Source organism: Neovison vison, chromosome 2, assembly GCF_020171115.1.
Source record: "Neovison vison isolate M4711 chromosome 2, ASM_NN_V1, whole genome shotgun sequence".
Classification (NCBI taxonomy): domain Eukaryota; kingdom Metazoa; phylum Chordata; class Mammalia; order Carnivora; family Mustelidae; genus Neogale; species Neogale vison.
Genome location: NC_058092.1, coordinates 9405979 through 9427838, shown reverse-complemented (window position 1 = coordinate 9427838; position 21860 = coordinate 9405979). Strand labels below are relative to the sequence as shown.

The 21860-nt window shown below is 45.9% G+C and overlaps 1 protein-coding gene across 2 annotated transcripts; it reads right to left on the bottom strand.

The window, feature by feature from the left end:
* Window positions 1-4726: 4726 nt before the first annotated feature.
* On the bottom strand, window positions 4727-17506 carry CFAP107 (cilia and flagella associated protein 107). 2 transcript variants are annotated; one of them, XM_044237203.1, is made up of 4 exons: window positions 17296-17506; window positions 9447-9560; window positions 6019-6196; window positions 4727-4908 (listed from the first exon to the last, which is right to left on the bottom strand). In XM_044237203.1, the coding sequence occupies exons 1-4, from the start codon at window positions 17407-17409 to the stop codon at window positions 4727-4729; spliced, it is 588 nt and encodes a 195-aa protein (XP_044093138.1). In that variant the 5' UTR covers window positions 17410-17506. The 2 variants fall into 2 exon arrangements, with proteins under 2 accessions (XP_044093138.1, XP_044093139.1); XM_044237204.1 differs by lacking the exon at window positions 17296-17506 and adding an exon at window positions 9992-10124.
* Between the last annotated feature and the right edge of the window lie 4354 nt (window positions 17507-21860).

Below are 21860 nucleotides of genomic sequence, written 5' to 3'. Positions count from 1 at the left end.
TCCATCCCCAAAACTACTAGAACTCATACAACAATTCAGTAATGTGGCAGGATACAAAATCAATGCACAGAAATCAGTTGCTTTCTTATACACTCACAGTGAAAATACAGAAAGGGAAATTAGAGAATTGATTCCATTTACTATAGCACCAAGAACCATAAGATACCTGGGAATAAATCTAACCCAAAGAGGTAAAGGATCTGTACTCAAGGAAATACGGAACATTCATGAAAGAAACTGAAGAAGACACAAAAAGATGGAAGACCATTCCATGCTCTTGGATCAGAAGTATAAAAATTGTTAAAATGTCTATACTGCCTAGAGCAATCTATACTTTCAATGCCATCCCATCCAAAGTTTCACCGGCATTTTTCAAAGAGCTGGAACAAACAATCCTAAAATGTGTATGGAATCAGAAGAGACCCCGAATTGCTAAGAAAATGTTGAAAAAGAAAACCAAAACTGGGGGCATCCCGTTGCCTGATTTCAAGCTTTACTACAAAGCTGTGATCACCAAGACAGCACGGCACTGGCCCAAAAACAGACACATAGACCAGGGGAACAGAGTAGAAAAGCCAGACATGGACCCTCAACTCTATGGTCAACTAATCTTCGACAAAGGAGGACAAAATATACAGTGGAAAAAAGACAGTCTCTTCAATAAATGGTGCTGGGAAAATTTGTCCATTGTTTTTGTTGAGCAATAGTTGCCACCATTGATGGAGGATTTATTATGTACCAAGCTCTGGGCTCAGTATTTCTCTCTGCATTAGAGATAGTTATGGTACCCATTGCTAGAGGAAGAGGGATTCAGAGAGGGGCCGTAACTTCTTCAAGGTCACACAGCCTGTCCGCAGTGAAACTGGAATTCTAAGGCACAGCAGTCGGTGTTCTGGAAATCTTCACTGTGTTGTCCCAGCATCTGGCAACGCATTACTCACTTTATACTTTGTAATACATCCCAGAGACATAGGCTCCCACTGTTGCTGGGAAGCCTTAGAGAAAGTCTGGTCCAGGTGTTTGCAATACTGTTTTCACAACAGAATCTGGTATTCCCAAGAGATTGCACAAATAAAATAAGAGGGCAGCCTCCTGGAGCGGTTCGCAAGGTACGTTCCCCAGACCAGCAGCAACAGCATCACCTGAGAACTTGCCAGGAATGTGACTTCTCGGCCCCACCCCACACCCGACTTGATCCACAAACTCAGAGGGCAAGAACCCCACCCGTGCCCAGCCACGCTGATGCTGCTCAGGCTTGAGAAGCGAGTTAAAGCAGGGGTGTGGAGAAGAGACCCTCACTCTCCTTTTCACTCCTTCGAAAAAGACAGGGCGCTCCTCCCTCACCTGGTTTCACTGGGGCCGCTGCTGTGGGTTGCACAGTCTGATTTGTTAATCTGGTTACAGTGTTTCAATCTGATTTTCAATTTTTTAGTAATCTGATACCAGTACTTCAGGCCATGGTAGTGTTTATTCTATCTATCTATCTATTTGGGGGGGGGGGGCTTGGGAAGGGAGAGAATCTCAAGCCGACTCCATGCCGAGCGCAGAGCCGGACACGGGGCTCGATCCCACAACTCTGAGATCATGACCTAAGCCAAAATCAAGAGTCAGATGCTTAACGAACTGAGCCACCCACATGCCCCTAGAGCTACTTTTTAATCTGTGTGTGTGGAAGGCCAAGGAGTGCTGACCTGTGCACGCAGCCACAGTCCTGGGGCTCATTGCCCCACCACATGGCCCCTCCACCTTCCCAGTCGCCTGGAAAGGACTAGATACGTCTCAGGGGTTACATGATGGAACTCACACAGTCAGTGTGATGGAACACACACACTCACTGGACTTCTGCCTTGCATCCAGGCTCCAGATGAATCACACACCCCCTCTCCTCCAGCCAGTGTCTGAAATGTCATCCCCCGAAACTCTGAATATGTTAGACTATATTCCGAAAGAACCTTGCAGATGTGACTGAGGATACGAGATGGGGGTAATTATCCTGGATGATCCGGCATCCCATATAACGACAAGGGTTCTCCCAGGAGGGGGAGAGAGAGAGAAAATGCTACATTGCTTGCTGGTCTGCAAAGAGCGAGGGGGCCATGAGTCAGGGAGTGTAGGTGTCCCCTCGAAGCAGGAAAAGGCAAGGAACCCCTTCACCCCTAGAGCCTCCAGAAGAACCCACTGTGGACTTTGCACCCCCGGAACTGTAGGAGAATAAGCTTGTGTTCCTTTCAGCCACTAAGTTTGTGGTATTTGTTACAGCAGCAGTAAGAAGCCCATACACTATCTTTGAGGCTTTTAACAAACCTCCTAAGTTCCTTCCCAACACGGAGCCTCATACATGCTGTTCCTGTGACCTAAGCCACTCTCTCCCCCCTCCCCACCTGCCCTTTTACCTGGTTAGTCCCCCCCACCATGTTCTGGCCTCTGTCTAAATACCCCTTCTTTCAGGAAGGCTTCCCTGCTAGATCATGTCTCCGTTCCCCTATTATTGCTCTCAGTACCCCCGCACTGATCTCCCTCATGATGCACTGGCCACCTAGATCCTGAATTCTATAAACTGGTCCCCAACATCATTTTGTCCTGTCCTGTCCTGTATTTGTTTAGATCCCTGACCTCTACCTGATGGAAGCCTCTGTGATGTCAGTGCCCTGTTCAGTTGTGGCTCAAAGGATGTTCATGGGATCGCTGAGCAGCCGCCGGAGGAATGAGGAGGGCCAGCGGGGTGCCAGTCCCCCTGGCAACCACTTGGATCTCTCCTCGTGGCCCAGCGTCCCTTATCCCCCTTCCTCTTCCTGCCCACCACGCTTCCTGCAAACATGACTCAGCGCCTCGTGGGTGCCCAGCTCTAACTTCAGGGAAATTGGAGTGTGGTAGGGAAGACAGGTCAGTGAACAGACTTTTGGAAGAAGGAGCGATGGCTCTAGAGTGTGCTGAGGTTGACCTAGAGGAGGCCTGGAGTCAGCATGTGTCCTTGAAAGGGACGGCCCAACGCCAGTCTTCCTCTGCTTTGAGTCACATTATTTCTGGACCAGAATCACAGCCAACTACACACATGTGTCCCTGAGCCAAGCGCACAGCAGAGTGATATAATCAGCTGGTCTCAAGGCTTTCGTTTCTTTGAAAAGACAGTTTCGCACAAGAGCTAAGCATGCCTGTCTGTGACCAGCCCACCTAGGTTCAAATCCCAGCTCTAGGATTCACTCCCTGTGCAGTCTTGGTCCTGCTGGTTAATCTTCATTGTGTCTGCACTTTATTCCCGTTTCTGTAAAATAGAAATGACATTTATAATCCCTGCCTGGGGAGGGTGGTAAAGACAGTCAATGAGATAATCTCATTTACACCCAGATCCTGGCTTTTGCTGAACTGCCTGTTTAACCCGAAATAAATATTAGATCAGGTTTTCCCTTCCTTTTTTTTTTCCCCCCTTGATTATTTGCTAGAATGTTGTAGCAGGTGCCAAAAACGTTAAGGAAAAGATCCATGGAAAAATACTTCTATTCATTTCTTTTTCTCCAAAGCAGAAAAAACACCCATTGGTAGTGGGATATGGGAGATGGGAGATGGGCTGGCAGGGCGTCAGAATTGTACAGTTGCCCTGCCCTGGTGGACAGCCAGGTTCTAAAGGATGGAGCTGCAGAGGGTGACCTCCTTTCCGACGCTAGCAGGAGGATTGCGGGTGTGGGGAGGGCAGGGCTCACTTTTCTCTGACTCGGAAGTGGGAGTGGCTGAGTTCTGGGAAGAATAAGGGTCTTTGGGCATCCAGATGGGTTGGGGTCCAGACAGAGGTCCACCTTGGGGCAGGGGTGTAGGGAAGCAGCTGGATGGGGCTCAGAGTGGGGAACAGGACTGGCTCATGGTGAGCGGGGGACAGCGTGGGTCCAGAAGAGACAATGGCTCATTTGTTCGTCCAGCCAAGGATGATACACAGAGCGCCCCACCTCCAGTAATGAACGCAGCCAGGCAGGGTGGAGGCAGAAGGCAGAGAAACCCATTCTGGGCAGACATGGGCCAGCATGCTTCTCCAGAGGTTGGACGCCACGTCAGGTGGCAGAACGTGCCTCGGGGGACTCCATCCTGGGCAACGACGACCCCACCCAGTCCCTGAGCTAGGACTCAGCCCCGGATCTTCTGTCCGGGGGGTCCATTGTCCTTCTGAAACACTTGCTGAAAAATTCCCCATCCTCAAACCCAGAAAAGGATTTGGAGGTGGGAGGGAGATGCTGTGTGTCTCGCTTCCTCTGAGCCCTGGGTTCAGTGTGCCCCTGGGGAGGCAATGACGTGTTGGACCCCTCCCCGAAGGCCGGCTCCTGCGGGGCCCCCTCCCATAACCACATTAGACTATTCCATGGGGTTCTGCAGTGGTCTCATGTTCAGATCCCCTTCTGTATGAACCAGACCCTCCTTCCTGGAACATGTTACCACTCTGGGCCTCAGTTTCCCCTCATGGGAAACAAGGGAGGGGGTCTTCTGCTCCTCTGAAGAATTCTGCCTATACATGGCACTCCATTGTGTCAAAGAGCTTTAATTGTGAGATGGAAAAGAAAGGAACCTGAGGGTTTGGAGGAGGGGAGGGATCCGTGAAACACAGACCATGATTCTAGGGGACCCTTGGAGGGGCCAGATCGAAAACTCGGAGTGTGTCTGCCGCCGCCTGCGGCCTGACAGGTCCAACAGCACAGCGGGTCTCCGGTGGGCTCTGCCCACATTGCCCGTGGAGTGGCCGCTCTCAGAAGCGCGGGACAGGGTGCAGACGAGGGGGAGGGACAGGGATGGCATGCTCGCGCCGGGACAAAGCATGCCGTGGTGGTCTGGGGTAGGACGAGGTGTAAATGCTCTCCCTCGGGGCAGCCTTGGGTGCCAGCCATCTCCACCGCAGCTGCTCATAGAGTCCATAGTTTGTAGGGGGAGCTGCAAGAGAAAGCTGGGTCTGGGTGAATGGGGCATGGACCGGCCGCGGGGGATGTGTGGTATGAGGCCCTGGAGGCTTTTCGGGGCTACAGAGCTCCGGAGGGAAGAAGGGCTTGCAGGAGTGTTGGCTCAGGGTGGGGCCCGCTCTCAGCGTACTCAGGAGGAACCGGGAGCTGGTACGTAGGCCTTGGAAAACGCAGCCCCACGACTGGTGGACGGTGAACCTGCCGGCTCCTGGGGGACTGTCCTACCCTAGCAGGGAAGGGAGCAGTGCAGTCTTGTGAGACCGATCCCAGGGAGAAACCCTTGCAGAAGTAATGAGGAGTGACAGGCAGCTCACCATTGGACCCACGTCCCTTTGCATCCAAGTGTAGGGAGTACAAAAAGTTGCGTGCAAGGAACGAGGGTAGCTTGAAATGTCAATCAGGTCAAGGCACTCTCTTACAAAAATGCCCTCAAAGTTCTCTTGCTGTTGGAAGGACAAAACCCACACTCCTTGTGGTGGCCTTGGAGCCCCGAAGCGGTCTTCCTGCTGGGGAGTGTCTCGACTCACTATTTCCTCTTCTGGAATTGTCTCCCCGCGAATTCCTGTCAACTCAACTCTCTCTTCCAGAAAGACCATCCCTCCTCATTCCACCCAAAGGAGAGTCACAGATAACTGCCTCACTTTTTGTCCCTTACTGGGTATCTTCACCTCGTGGCACATACCCTGATCCAGAATGATCTTTTTTGCCAGACTTTAAGTCATCCATGAACAGTGTCTGATCCCAGACCATCTGGGATAACACTCCCCAGGGGCAGGGATTCCTCCCCATCCGTCACTCCTGTGTCCCCCAGGTGCTACGTCAGGGCAGGGCACCGGGGACCTGGTCGTCACTGTCTATGCAAAGATGATGGATCTGAGTTCAGTGTTCCTGCTCCTGCCACCCGCGCTCCCGGTAAACCGAGGCCACCGCGGTGCGCAGGGGAGGGCCCCACCCCACAACCAGCACCACCTCCGTGGCAAGAAACAGCCCCGGGGGTCAATAGGGTTCGCCCCCTCTCGTGTCATTCTAACGCTCTCGGGGTGAGTCTTTCGGCCCGGGGCGGAATCCCGAATTATACGAATACCAAGAAGGGGGAAGTCCGATTTCTCTGGGAGCCACAGCAGCTTGTGTCCACTCCAGGAGCGACGTGGGGGCAGGCCCGGGTTGTAACTGTGCCGGTTGTAGTGGTCGTCGTAGGTGCTGATCAGATGGCGGTGGGGGGGCTCCTGGTGGTGCGTCATCAGGTGTTTGTACGGGAGGCCCTGGAGGGACAGACACGGGGTCGGGGGGGCACGTTAACCGATCGAAGCAAGGCAGACGCTGCTGCAAGGGAGGTGTGCGGCGCTGGTGGCGAGTGTTGCTGCCTGAGCCCTGGGGGCCGCCACCTGGAAGACGTCGCTGTCTGGCCCCCCCATGGCGCAGCTCACCTTCACATCCCAGCTTCGCGGCTGTCAGTTCTCTGAGGGCCCCCCTGTGTATGCCCAGTCAATACATCCCGAGAATGGGCTATGGGGACACATTAAAATGAAAGGCAGGACACTGAGCCAAATAGGAAGCTGCAGAGCCCTCTCACAGCTGCCCTTGTGATCTGAAATTACATCCTCTGATGTGTCTCTAGGATCCCCTATCCAAGCGCCTATTTCCACGGCCAGGGAAAGACGTTGAATACCAGGCCTGACATACGCACCTTCTATTTCAATCAGTTACTATGGGAAGAGTCAGAGAACGCCCCATAAATTGCCTTCTCCCGCAGAGGATTTACGGCTCCCTCAGCTGGAAACCCGGGGAGGGATTTCTTTGGTGGGAGTTATTTACAAGGAAAAGAAAGCCATGTCCTCCTGACTCTGGGACCTTTGCCTGCATCAGTGCCTTTCCGCAGAAAATCCTCTCGGCCCTGGAAGGGGATCTTGAGGGGACTGGACTGATTTACAGGGGAGGATAATGTGGCTTTCCATGCCTGTCCTCTTGTCTGGAGCAGCCAGGGAGATCTGTGTCTGCTCTGGTCTGGAAATGCCGGCTGCACGTAATAAATAAGTCAGATCACAATGCTGCAGGGAGACGGGGGACGGGCACAGACACGGGGGATCCCAAGGTCTGCCTCCCCAGGTGCCCAGAGTACATTTCCAATGCCAGAGAAAGCAAGTTGGAGGGGTTCCCAGGAAAGTGATGAGGATGTATCACAGCAGGGAAAGGAGAAAGGGATTTTCTTGCCGTTTTTCTTGGTTTGGGGCATGGCCCAGCTGTCTTGATGATACACCTGGGATCTTTGTTTTGATCAGGGATGGTCAGATGACAGAGAGACAAGTGCCTCGGAAAGAAATTATTTGGAAAGTTCATTACTTTCTTCCCGAGAGGAGGGGGCACCACCACCCAGGATCACGTAGGGGTGCCCCAGGGTCACAGAAGGAGAGAGCATGGTTCAGGACCTCCAGGTAGTTTCCAAGGGAAGGAACAGGTGAGACAGGGTTAGCAAGTTTGAGAAGTTTAGGGATGCAGAGTTCAAATGATTTCAGCCGGCTCTGGGCTAAAGAAGTGCCTCCGGTTATTGGAGTCTGGCCCTGGAGTGATTTAAGGCAAAGGGATATCGGCTTGGCATGGGAGCATTAGGTAAAAGAGACGGTTCGAGTATGGGATCTGGGTTGGTTGGTTTGTATCCCAAAGGCGAGCTTGCAGGCAAGCTGCTTACTGTCCTAAGGAACTAGCCTGTCCTGGGAGGGCAGTCTGTCCAGGGTTAGCACAGCCCCTAAGATGTCAAACCATCTAAAACACAGAACATAAAAATTGTGATTAATAGACCTGCCTAGTGGAAAAGCACAGGAAGGGGGTCCTCCGTGGCGGAGGCTAACCCCATCAATCCATACATAGTTGATTGAAAGAGCAGGTGCGCCTTTGCCTGAGGAGGAGGCAGAGTGATGTGGGGATGGGAGCTGGCTGTCCTCGGAGAAAGAGCAGGATGAAGCCCGGGAAGAGCCGATGGGCTGAAACAGCTGTGCAGGGGCCGAGCTCTGTCCCAGGTCCACGCCCACAAGCAGGAGATCTGAACAGAGTCCTTGGAGATGTGTTATCTGATTGTTTGGGTCTATTCTGTGTGTATGTTGGCAGGGGGCTTCTTAATTTTGATCAGATTATATAAAGACTTATTTATTTATTATTTTTGAGGGTGAGAGAGCAGGGGGAGGGGCAGAGGAAGAGAGAGAATTCCCAAGCAGACGCTCCGCCAACCACAGAAAGCCCAGCTCAGGGCTCGGCTGTCATGACCTTGAGATCAGGATCTGAGCCAAATCAAGAGTCCGATGCTTAAGCGACTGAGCCACCCAGGTGCCGCTTAAACAGATTCCAAAGAAGTGCGTGTGTGTGGTTATCTCCTCATCGGGGTTCGTCATGAGTCCTAAAGTCTGTAAGAGAGGGCACGGATGTGTATCAAGAACTAGGCTAAGTACCTCTTCTATTGGACGACTGGGGAAAAGGAGCCCCAGATCACGGGTTCTTACTTCGACTTGCTTCTGTGAGCACGCGCTTGGGTCTTCGGCGCACACTCATGGTAAAGATCAGCAGCCCCAGAGCCCCAGCACGGTCTGCGGATGCCAGCGTGCTCCGGGGATATCCGTGCAACCCAGGCACGCCAGGACGCAGCTGAGAACGTGGTGCTGTTTATACGGACGTGACCCCCAACGCAGGCAACAGAGAGTCCACTCCGGCAGACAGTGAAGAGGGACGCGAGGATACTTCTTGCTTGATTTGCAGATCAGCCACCTGCTTAGTCCCTTACCAACCAGCTACACTATTTCGGACAAGACCTTCACCACACCCTGGGCACCTTTTATCTGAAAATGAGGGTGCTGAGCTGAACAATCTCTCGGGTCCCTTCCAGCTCCAAAATGCTCCCGTGCTGGCCATGCCCACCCCTCACTCCATGCCCCCGCCCTGAGTTTAGGCAGGTAGGGGATTGGGAGGTGGGGTCAGAGTAGGGGACATGCCCTGAGGTCGTAGTGCCCTGGCTCCTTCTCCAGGGAACTGCAGGACAAGGGCACGCACCAGCACTCAATGAGCGAGAGAGGGCAGAACGGCCCCTGAGTTTTTATACCAAAGAACAGAAAGCTGGGGGATAGATGACTAAACATCCTGTCATCCAAGCATCCCCGCTACTCGCCTTTGGAGGACCCTATGTGATTTCTCATGACGTGCCCCTAAACTCAGTATTTACCTTGTTCGTTGGTTTGTTTGTTTCCCACACCCTTTACCTACAGCCTGTTAGGAAAGTGTGGAGGAACTGGGAAATGATCCAGAAGAGCGCTGGGATACAGGGCAGGGAGAATGCGACCAGCTGGAGACTTGACAGGTTGTAAATAAAGGTGGATGCCATCTGCAGGCCCCGAGGTTGGGGAAGGAGCTCATGAGATCACTCCTGTGTCCCCCGAGGGGGAATTGAGCTTAGAAGAAGCTGGCAGGTGGTGACTCCCGAGCGCTGGCGGGAGAGCCCAGCCTGAGTGTGGGGCCGCCACTCCCTCTTACCTCAATTCTCCTCTTGCCGTACCACCTGGAGATCTGGTCTGGTCTGTGGTCCGGGAAGGGGACATATTCTTTTCTGTAAATGCACTGAGGTGTTTTCTCAGTGGCTTTGGTGAACTGGAAAAAGATGAAATAGTCAAGATAACATCTCTGATAGACCTTCTCACATTCCCGCAGCTTCCCCTTCCCTCCTGGGCTAGGGAAAGCTGGGCAGAGAAAGGCTACCCTTGGAGCCCAAGGCGTCCTGCGTGATGCTGGCTTAACCTTGCTCCTTCCCTCCAGAGCTTAGAAAGGACCATGCTCAGACACTTGGCACCCTATGCCTCAGGAAAAGTTCTTGTGTCCCGGGACCACTTCTCATGGTCTGAACCTGTTCCCTTCATATTCTCTCTCCCTGTTCTCCCTTCCCGCTTGCCTCTTTCTTCTCTTTTTCTCCTTTGTTTTTATCTCTTCCCAGTTCCACTCTTCCCCCCTCCCATTATATTGTGTTTCCTGGTTCTTTTTTTTTTTTTAATTTATTGTGGAAAAATATACATAACAAAATTGACCTTTTTGACCATTTTTGCTTAGACAGTCCGGGAGCATTAAGTACACTCATATGCTTGTGCGACCATCAATCATCACCTGTCCCCAGAACTTCGTCCTCTTCCCAAACTAAAACTCTGAACCGATTAAACAGCTCCCTCCTCCCTCTGCCCCCAGCACCCACCATTCTGTTTTCTGTCTCCATGAACTAGACTCTTCTAGGTACTTCACACAAGTGGACTCATACAGTGTTTGTCTTTCCACGCCTGACTTCTTTCACTTAGCTTGTCTTCGAGGTTCATCTACAATGTAGCGTGTGTAAGAATTTTCTTCCGTTTGAAGGCTGAGTAGAATTTCATTGCATACATACCCTACATTTGGCTTATCCATTCTACCTTTTGGCTACTGTGAATAACGCTGCTAGGAATATGAATGTAGGAATATCTCTTTTCAAAATCCTGCTTTCAGTTCTTTTGGGTATAAACCCAGAAATGGAATTGCTGGGTCATATGGCCATTCTATGTTTAATGTTTTTAGCATTAGCATTTAGTAGTAGTTATACTGTCTACAAGCAGCTGCACTATTATGCATTCCCACTAAGCATTCCAGTTTCTCCATATTCTCACGAACACCAGCTACTTTCCTTTTCTTTCTTTCTTTTTTTTTTTTTTATCATGGCCATCCTAATGGGTGTGAAGTGGTATCTTATGATTTTGATTTGCTTTTCCCTTATGACTAGTGATGTTAGGCATCTTTTCATGTGCTTATTAGCCATCTGCATAACTTGGAGGAATATCTATTCAATTTTTTCCCCCATTTTTAATTGTGGTTTGTTGTTGAGTTGTAGGTGTTCTTTATATATTTGGATATTAAGCCCTTATCATAGATAAGATTTGCAAACATTTTCTCTCATTCCAGGAGTTATCCTTTCAACTCTGTTGATAGTGTTCTTCGATGCATAAAAAGTCTTCAATTTTGATGAAAGTCCAATTTATCTATTTTTTCTTTTGTTATCTATGACTTCGGTGTCCTACACACAAAAATTATTACAAACTCAATGTCATGAAGCTTTTCTCCTATGTTTTCTTCTAAGAGTTTTACATCTTACATCTAGGTTTTTTGACCCATTTTGAATCAATTTTTGTATCTAGTGTAAGGTAAGGGTCCACATTCATTCTTTCACATTTAGATATGCAGTTTTTGTAGAAAAGATTGTCCTTTCACCATTGAAAGATCTTGCCGGTCCTTTTGAAGTCATTTGACCAGACATGTGAGGACTTACTTCTGAGTTCATTTTCTTTAATCCCATCTGTTCATACGTCTACCTTTATGTCAGTATCCCAGTATTTGGTTACTGTAGCTTTGTAGTAATTTTTGAAATCAGAGCATGTGAGTCCTCCAACTTTGTACTTGTTTTCTTTTCAAGATTAATTTGGCGGGGCGCCTGGGTGGCTCAGTGGGGTAAAGCCTCTGCCTTCGGCTCAGGTCATGATCTCAGTGTCCTGGGATCGAGCCCCTCATTGGGCTCTCTGCTCAGCAGGGACCCTGCTTCCTCCTCTATCTCTGCCTTCCTCTCTGCTTTCTTGTGATCTCTGTCTGTCAAATAAATGAATAAAATCTTTTTAAAAAAAGATTAATTTGGCTATTCAGTTTCTTGAGATTTCAAATGAATTTTATGGTGGATTTTTTAATTTCTGCCAAAAAAATCATAAAGATTGCACTGATGCTGTTGCCGGTTTAGTGTTGACATCTTAATGAGATTGTGTCTTCCAGTCCATAAACATTGGCTTTCTTTCCATCTATTAACATTGTGTTTTATTTCTTTTGACAATATTTTATAGTTTTCATTATGTAAATCTTTTGCCTCTGTGGTTAAGTTTGTTCCTAAGTATTTTGTGTGTGTGTATGTATGTGTTCTTATAAATAGAATTTTCTTTAGTCCCCTTTTATTTTTTTTTAATTTTATTTATTTATTTGACAGACAGAGATCACAAGCAGGCAGAGAGGCAGGCAGAGAGAGAGGCAGAAGCAGGTCCCCTGCCAAGCAGAGAGCCCGACACGGGACTCAATCCCAGGACCCTGGGATCATGACCTGAGCCGAAGGCAGAGGCTTTAACCCATTGAGCCACCCAGGTGCCCCTGGTCCCCCTTTTAGATCATTCATTGTTAGTGTATAGAAATGCAACTGATTTTTGTATGTTGATTTTTGTATCTTGCTACTTTGCTGAATTCATTTATCGGTTTTGACAGAATTTTTTCTGGGTTTTTTGTTTTGTTTGTTATGTGGTCTCTAATCTTTGGTACATAGAAGATCCTGTCACCTGCAAACGAAGATAATTTTACTTCTTCCTTTCCAATTTCTATGCATTTTACTTCTTTTTCTTGCCAATTGCTCTGGCTTAAACTTTTAATACTATATTGAATAGAACTGGCAAAACAGACATCCTTGTCTTAGTCCTGGTCTTAGAGGAGAAGTTTTTTTGGTCTTTTACCACTGAGTATGATGTTAGCTGTGGCTTTTCATATATGGCCTTTGTTATGCCATGGTAATCAAACACTAAGTAGAATTCACCAGTAACACCATCTAGTCATGGACTTGTATTTTGGAGATGTGTTTGTTTCTTTCTCATTATAGATCTATTCAGATTTTCTATTTCTTCATGATCCTTTCTTCGATATACATTGTCCTTCTTTGGCTCTTACACCATTTTTGACTTAGAGTCTATTTTTTTTTAATGATATCGGTATACCCAACCCACTCTCTTTTTTTTTTCCAATTTATTTATTTTCAGAAAAACAGTATTCATTATTTTTTCACCACACCCAGTGCTCCATGCAAGCCGTGCCCTCTATAATACCCACCACCTGGTACCCCAACCTCCCACACGCCCGCCACTTCAAACCCCTCAGACTGTTTTTCAGAGTCCATAGTCTCTCATGGTTCACCTCCCCTTCCAATTTACCCAAATTCCCTACTCCTCTCTAACACCCCTTGTCCTCCATGCTATTGGTTATGCTCCACAAATAAGTGAAACCATATGATAATTGACTCTCTCTGCTTGACTTATTTCACTCAGCATAATCTCTTCCAGTCCCGTCCATGTTGCTACAAAAGTTGGGTATTCATCCTTTCTGATGGAGGCATAATACTCCATAGTGTATATGGACCACATCTTCCTTATCCATTCATCCGTTGAAGGGCATCTTGGTTCTTTCCATAGTTTGGCGACTGTGGCCATTGCTGCTATAAACATTGGGGTACAGATGGCCCTTCTTTTCACGACATCTGTATCTTTGGGGTAAATACCCAGGAGTGCAATTGCAGGGTCGTAGGGAAGCTCTATTTTTAATTTCTTGAGGAATCTCCACACTGTTCTCCAAAGAGGCTGCACCAACTTGCATTCCCACCAACAGTGTAAGAGGGTTCCCCTTTCTCCACATCCTCTCCAACACATGTTGTTTCCTGTTTTGTTAATTTTGGCCATTCTAACTGGTGTAAGGTGATATCTCAATGTGGTTTTAATTTGAATCTCCCTGAGGGCTAATGATGATGAGCATTTTTTCATGTGTCTGATAGCCATTTGTATTTCTTGATTGGAGAAGTGTCTGTTCATATCTTCTGCCCATTTTTTGATGTGTTTGTCTGTTTCGTGTGGGTTGAGTTTGAGGAGTTCATTATAGATCCTGGATATCAACCTTTTGTCTGTACTGTCATTTGCAAATATCTTCTCCCATTCCGTGGGTTGCCTCTTTGTTTTTTTGACTGTTTCCTTTGCTGTGCAGAAGCTTTTGATTTTGATGAAGTCCCAGAAGTTTATTTTCGCTTTTGTTTCCTTTGCCTTTGGAGACGTATCTTGAAAGAAGTTGCTGTGGCTGATATCAAAGAGATTACTGCCTATGTTCTCCTCTAAGATTCTGATAGATTCCTGTCTCACGTTGAGGTCTTTTATCCATTTTGAGTTGATCTTTGTGTACGGTGTAAGAGAATGGTCGAGTTTCATTCTTCTACATATAGCTGTCCCACTCTCTTTTGATTGCTATTTGGATGGATAACTTCTTCTTTCCTTTCCTTTTTTCAACCATGCATGCCCTATGCCCTTAGATCTAAAGACAGTCTCAGAGGTGGCACATAGTTGCATCCTAGGTTTTGAGTACCCCCCCCATTTTGCCAATCTATGTCTTTTGATTGAAAGGTTAATTGATTTACATTTAAAATAATTACTGTCAGGGGAGGGCTTACTTTTGCCATTTTGTTATTTGTTTTCTTAGAGGATTTTTTTGGTCCCTCATTCCTCCATTACTTCTTTTGTGTGTGTTTAGTTGATCATTTTCAGTGACATGTTTTTATTTCCTACTCATTTCCTTTTGCGTATATCCTAGAGATATTTTCTTTGTAGTTATCATGGGTTGTATATACCATCCTAAAGTTATAATGATCTTTTTAGCAACCTATTTTAAATGGCCACCAACTTGACCGAGCTCATACATAAAAACTCTGCTTCATTACAGCTCTGCCACCTCCCGTTTTGTGTTACTGATGTCATAAACTTCATCTTGATACATTTTGTACCTATTAACATAGATTTATAATTATTTCTATATTTATGTATTTATAATTATTTTTATTTTAAATCCTATAAATATAGGGGAGTTACAAACTAAAATTACAATAACCGTGGTTTTTATATGTGTCCATGTGCTTCCCTTTACCAGAGGTCTTCATTTCATATGGCTTTGAGTTACTGTCTAATATTGCTCCATTTCTTGTAGGGTAGGCCTAGTGGTCATGAACTGCTTCAGTTTTTATTTACCTGGAGATGCTTTAATTTCCCCTTCATTTTTGAAGGATGGTTTTGCTAGCTATATTATTCTCAGTGGATAAATGTTATGAATTTTTTTGTTTGTTCTGCCTTTTTTTTTTTTTTTAGCACTTTAAATACATCACCCCATCTCTTTTTGGCCTGCAGGTTTCTGCTGAGAAGTCTACTGATAATGTTATAAATGTTACTTTGTACGTGATGTATCATTTTGATTTTGTTGCTTTTAAATTCTTTTGTCTTTGACTTTCAACAGGTTGAGTATACTATGTCTTTGTGTGGGTGTTTTGGATGTTTCCTTTAGGAGTTCATTGAGATTCATGGATTTGTAGATACATGTCTTATCTTCAAATTTAGGAAGTTTCCAGCCATTATTTCTTCAAATATTGTTTCTGCCCCTTTCCCTTCTTTCTCCCATAATGTGTGTACTGGTGTGCATGATGGTGACCCATAAGTCCCTAGACTCTGATCTCATTTCTTTATTCTTTATTTTGTCTCCTCAGACTCAAGAATTTTGAATGATTTCTCAAGTTCTCTGATTCTTTCTTCTGCTTCTTCAAGTCCACTTTCAGATACCTCTAATGAATTTTTTCAACAAAGTTAATATATTTTTCTGCTTCATAATTTCTGTTTGATTTTTTTGTAATTTCTATTTTTATTGATATTTATTTTGTTCAAATATTATTTTCCTTATTTCCTTTAGTTCTTTGTTCATGTTTTCTTTTAGCTCTTTATGCATATTTAAGGTGGTTGTTCTAAGGTTTTTGTCCAGTCCATTTAAGGGAAGATTGCCACTAACAGGGTGTGTTCCAGGATGAATGAAGTCTTGAGTTCTTAGGAGCTTTCTGAACATTCATCTTGCCTGAACCTGTGTATGTGTGTATGTGTGTTTGTGTGTGTTGATTTTTTTTATTTGGTTTATATACACAGCTACTTTAAAATCCACACACTGGGTATGGTGCATAAACAATGAATCTTGGAACACCAAAAAAAATAATAAAATAAAAAATAAAACTAAAAATAAAATCCTGAATTTCCCAAAGAGTGTCTCCCCTGGTTCTTCTCAAGGCCTTTTATATTCTGTTGCATTCCTCCACCTGTAATGCCCGGCCTCAGACTTTCACAGGTTTGTATTCACCTAGCAGCTTTCACCTGCTATAACTACCCTTGCTTTCAACAGTTTTCTTAGCCTGAAAGATGAACTATGACATGTTTTCCCTATCTGAGCTCTGAGTTAAGCAAAGCAGGGGTACCAATCCCTCAAGCAGCCTCCAGACAGATTAAAATGTTGCTCCACTCTCTCTGGGTTCAAGGGAAGGAACTAGGAACTGAGCCACCATTTCTCTTACACTCTACCCTACTGTTCTAAGGAGAAAATGAGAAAAGAGCAAGGTAAAATATGATGCCATTTCCTACCATCTTGAATGTGACTTTCTAAATTGGGCATTTGCTATGGACCTTTGACTGCTTTTCAGAGCTCTTCTGTAATTATTCTGGATAGGTTATAGTTGTTTCTTCAGTGTTTCTTTGGGAGAGTAAGGAGCTAGATCTTCTTAGTCTGCCATGTTTTTTATATCACTCCAACTCTGCTCTCTTTATGCAATCTCTTCCAGGTGTAGGACCAGCCCATAGTATCCTTGGGTACTATCGCGCCCACAGGAGCCTAGACGGATTGCTCAGCCAGTTCTCCTTGCCCTTGAACCTTCTCTTACACACATCTGCTGCCCGAATAAGGCCAAGTGCAATGAGAACTAACAATGGCCACAGGCCACATCTAGCCGGAGGGGTGGTGAATGCAAATGTTCTCCCTGAAAACAGCCTTTTCCAGTTCTCAGACATCACCAACAACCTTCCCCACACTAACACCAAAGCTGCTAATTGTATCTTGTTCTCTTTTCCTTGTCCACTTCCCAAGAAGACATGAGGGTATCTCCTTGTCTCTGCAGAAATTTAAGTGGCTCAGTCTTCACTGCCACCACAAATACAGATACCCAATTTCAAGTAGGTCGATTGAGGCCAAGTATTTTTGTTGGCCTTTAAAGTACACTGGGAAAGTAAAAACTGAAATGCACAGGCAAGGCAAGATTGTGGAACAGGTGTCAGAGAGCCCGCAGCTCATCCCTGGACATCAGTGCAAGCAGTGACAAGCCTGCCTTGGCATGTACCACACTCTGGGAAGGGCCAGACCAGGGAGAGCCTGTATTCTTCAAATCAAGGTTCAGGGGAATTAGGGACAGGGAACACCAGATACCTAGAAACACTCCACTGTAAATAATGCTGGGAGGCTTAACTCTACTGACACCTCTGTTACGACATTTTCAAGATATAATGGGGATCTTGATGATGGCTTGAATGTAACTCCCCTATGAAGAGCACAGAGATCCTAATGTCACATTCTTAAGATGTAACCACCTATGACCCTTAATTTGGAAATAATAACGACCTCATATCCTTCCTCTGCCTGCCAGGTCTTCCCCTGAGCCCTCGGTCCAGTTTCTCCACTTGCTTACCTTCCTCCTCTCTTCCACCCAGTTTCCAGTGAGCACTCGGGTTGAGTACTTTGTCTCGACCTTCCAGCTCGGGGTAGAGAAGGACTGTGGACTTACTGCAGTCAAAAACTGCATGGTAAGTGTTCGCCCCGAGGCTTTGGACTTGACACAGTTCCAGGTCTCGGGAGTGGGGAGATGTTATGTAGTTGCTGAGTTCAGGGTATCTTTTTCATCTTCCCAGCTACCCTTCTGAGTGGGTACAGATGATGACACTCTGCCAATTTCACAAAATAAACAGGCCCGAGGGATTACTTTCAGCCTCCAGGGAGAGGTGCTGTGATCTTGGATTCCCTACTGTTGACTGTCTCCATGGTGATAGGCTCTGCAGATAAATACTCTCCTTAAGGGGGAAGCTGATTCTTCAGGAGCCAAACCAACCCCACAGAAGCAAATCAAAGCAACAATAACCACCACAAATGCAGGGCCAGAAGGACCTTATTTTCGTATTGTTGCCCTGTGAGAGGCATCATCGTTAGGGTTATTTAACAAGGGTGAGTTGCGATGATTACATTCTAGGACTAATTCTATTACTCTAGTGCTGATGGGCTAGGCCCATGCAGAGATATTTGCATGTAGTCACTCATTTAATTCTCACAGCAGCCCTTTGAAACAGAGACCACTGTCATACCCATTTTATAGATGAGAACAGTGAAGCAAGGAGAGATAAAGTAGCTGTTTAACGTTGCCCACGTGGGAGAGCTGGCATTTGAATCCACTCTGATTTTGGCCTAGACCCCTGGGCTCCAGTTAGTGCTTGTCTGCCCCTTTGCCCAAGGGGTTTCCACAAAAAATCCTATCTTTGTGCTCAAACTGATACCATGTGGTTTTTTCAGTTGGTCTTCATTCGCCCCTCCCCAATCATTTTATTGAGCAAATGCTACATCCTGAGCACTGAGCTGTGGGTGTAGTGTGCAGAATGTAACTAGACCAGGATCCCATCCCCACAGAGGGACCCCACTGAGGTCCAATGGGAAAAAGGCCATTATTTTCTTTATTCACAACACAAAACAAAAAAAAATTAGGAACCACCTCTCTATCAAGGGAGGGCAGATTCAATAAATTATGGCACATCCACATAATGAAATACTTTGTAGCTGTTTAAAAAAAATGCTAACCGAGAAAGGTGCCTCCACTACGGTTGACTTAAAGAAGCAGAACCCTGTAGTCTCACTTGCCACAAATGAAAACATCCAGTTTCAAGTAGGTAATTCAGAGAACGTATTTTCCAACGGACTTTAAACAAAAGAAGAGGAACCCCAAGAAACTATTTGTTCCCTCTTGAAACTAACCATGTGACGGAGAGAAGACCTGAAGACACACCCCAGGGCATGGCAAACCTCTATTTGGTAGGGACAACTGCCTGGACAGGCTAGAGCTGTGAAGAAGGGGTGTCCTTCTGATCCAAGCACAGGGAAGTCATGCATTCCGTATCATTCCATTTTTTAAAACTTTTAATTATAAAATAACACAATATGAACAAATACATTAAAAATAAATGTACAGGGGCACCTGGATGGCTCAGTGGGTTAAGCCTCTGCCTTCAGCTCAGGTCATGATCGAGCCCCGCATCTGGCTCTCTGCTCAGCAGGGATCCTGATTCCACCCCCACCTCCCGCCGCACCTGCCTCTCTGCCTACTTGTGACCTCTCTCTGTGTTGAATAAATAAATAAAAGCTTTTAAGAAAAATAAATAAATGTACAGATAAATGAATTACAGTAGAGCACACACCCACAAAACAGCACGGAGGTCAAGAAACAGAACAGACCCAGCAGCCCAGGGTCACACACTCACCTCCCTTTCCAATCTGACTTCTGTATCTGTCACTTCCTTGCCTTTTTATTTTTTTTTTTAAATATGCTGAGCGCCAAAGGATGCCTTCCTATAGCTAATGCTTAGCCTTGCCTGTTTGTGGAGTTGGTATAAATGGAACTGTATAGCATGTATTCATTTGAGTCTGGTTTCTTTTCCTAAATATAGTTAATATTTTTTTAAAGATTTTATGTGTTTATTTGAGAGAGAGAGAGACAGAGCACAAGCAGAGGGGAGGAGGCAGAGGGAGAGAGACAAGCCGAATCTCCACTGAACAGGGACCCCGACTCCGGGTTGGATCGCAGGACCCTGGGATCATGACCTGAGCCGAAGGCAGATGCTTACTTGACTGAGCCACCCCAGTGCCCCTATAGTTAATATTTTTAAGATTCACTCATGTTGCATGGAGCTGTGGTTGCCATATGACTTTTTCGTACTTGTTCTCTGGGGCCAAGACACAGCCATTTATCTAGGGCAGTGGCTCTCAAATTTCTAGTTTCTTAAAAATTATTGAGGAGGCGCCTGGGTGGCTCAGTTGGTTAAACATCTGCCTTCATCTCAGGTCATGATCCCAGAGTCCTTGGATCGAGCCCCACATCGGGCTCGCTTCTTGACGGGAAGCCTGCTTCTCCCTCCGCCCACTCTCCCTGCTGTGCTCTCTCTCTTTCTCTGTCAAATAAATAAATAAATAAAATTATTGAGAGAAGGCAGTTGGGGGAAATTGGAAGGGGAGGTGAACCATGAGAGACTATGGACTCTGAAAAACAATCTGAGGGGTTTGAAGCAGCGGGGGGTGGGAGGTTGGGGGAACCAGGTGGTGGGTATTGGGGAGGGCACGGATTGCATGGAGCAATGGGTGTGGTGCAAAAACAACGAACACTGTTGTGCTGAAAATAAATAAATAAATAAATAAAAATTATTGAGGACCCAGAAGGCTTTATAAAATATGGGTTATATTAGTGGTCTGGAACCAGGTCATAGAGCTCCTGAGCTCCCCCGGTGCTTCTCTCTTCCCAATTCCACCTTCTATAAAATCCCATTAGGAGCTCAAAATCCTTCATGGTGGGAATATTTATACCACAGGTTGGGCAAACCCAATAGACTAATGTAAATATGTTGATTTTTATGTATTGATTTAAAAAAATTCCATCTGTTGTGTGATATTGTTTGGTGTAAAGGAGGAAATCTAACCTCATATAGATATGTAGTTAGAAGGGCGAGAAACATTTTCATAGGCTTTGCAGCTAACTGTGCTATTCTTGGATGCTAAAGGAAAACTCAGTGAGTGGTAGTATCTTGCTGGTGAGTTACCATGTGGAATCTGAAACTGTGCGGACACCCCTTTGAGCTCTGTTCCATTAAAATCCACTGACTGAGCTTGTGCTGTGAGTAGATCTTACAGTTTTTTTTTGCCATTTGTAACATCATGGTGGTCATTTGGAATCCATGGGTATGCTGAAACTTGCAGATCTTCCAAATGTTGGCAGAGTGTGTGATGTTGTAAGAATTGCATCTGCTAATACCACCAGTGATCTCATCAGAAAAACACTTAAACACGAGGAAGTTGACCAGCTCACAGTGATGGATACATGGTTTCCAAAATTCTAGTTTTAGTTTGAAAGCTCAAAACTCTGTCACAGACAATAACTAATACCCACTGTTTTCCCTGAAGGGTCAGATGTACTTCATTCATTTTTAAGAAAATATTACCCAGATGTTCAGTTTGAATAATCACGGTTTGTCTAGCCCTCATGTCTTCAAGTCAAAATGGTATCTGATTAAAAACAAAACAAAAAAAAAGCCCACATAATTCTGCTTACAACTTCAGTGTTCTCTTTCAAGAGAATATAATATCATTCTTGGGTATGCAACAGTAGAGTTTTACACACACCTACCTTCTATTTCATCACACAGCAGTTGGAAAGGTATCTGCTCAAAGGTCAAAGATTTAATAGAATTAGTGATTTGGGGACACCTGAGTGGCTCAGTCATTAAGCGTCTGACTTTGGCTCAGGTCATGATCCCAAGGTCCTGGGATCGAGCCCCACTTCGGCCTCCCTGCTCATCGGGAAACCTGCTTCTCCCTCTCCCACTTCCCCTGCTTGTGTTTCCTCTCACTGTTTCTCTCTCTGTCAAATAAATAAAAAAATCCTTTAAAAAATTAGGAACTTTTACTTCTTCATCAAGGACACCCTTAAGTGAAACTAACATCATCATCATTATCATCATCATCATTATTAATTATTTTATTGCAAGTGTGTAGTGGTGGAGAACATGACTGCCAGCACCGCTGGTCCCCTGCTTTGATTCCTGCATGGGTATTAGCTGGTTTACCCACGACTCCGTCTGCACTGTCAGTACCAATGTCGACATGGTGAAAAGGGGCAAATGACCTCTCAGTATTACTAAGAAAATAGTTTAGCCCTTGTAGGTTAGCTTGAGGAAGCTTGAGGATCTCCAGGGATCTTGCTTGGAAACTTCTGCTCTAAGATATATACCTATAGCAAGGGAATTGCTGGGTCATAGGATATGTGGTCTTCAGCATTGCTACATAGTGTCAAATATGTTGTGCAATATATCGGTTTTTATTCCCCCATCAGTATGTATGTTTGTTTCCATTACTCCATACCTCTAGAGCTTTATCATCATTCTAAACAGAAACTCTGTACTCATTAAGCAATAGCTCCCCATTTCTACTTCCCCCAGGCCCTGGTAA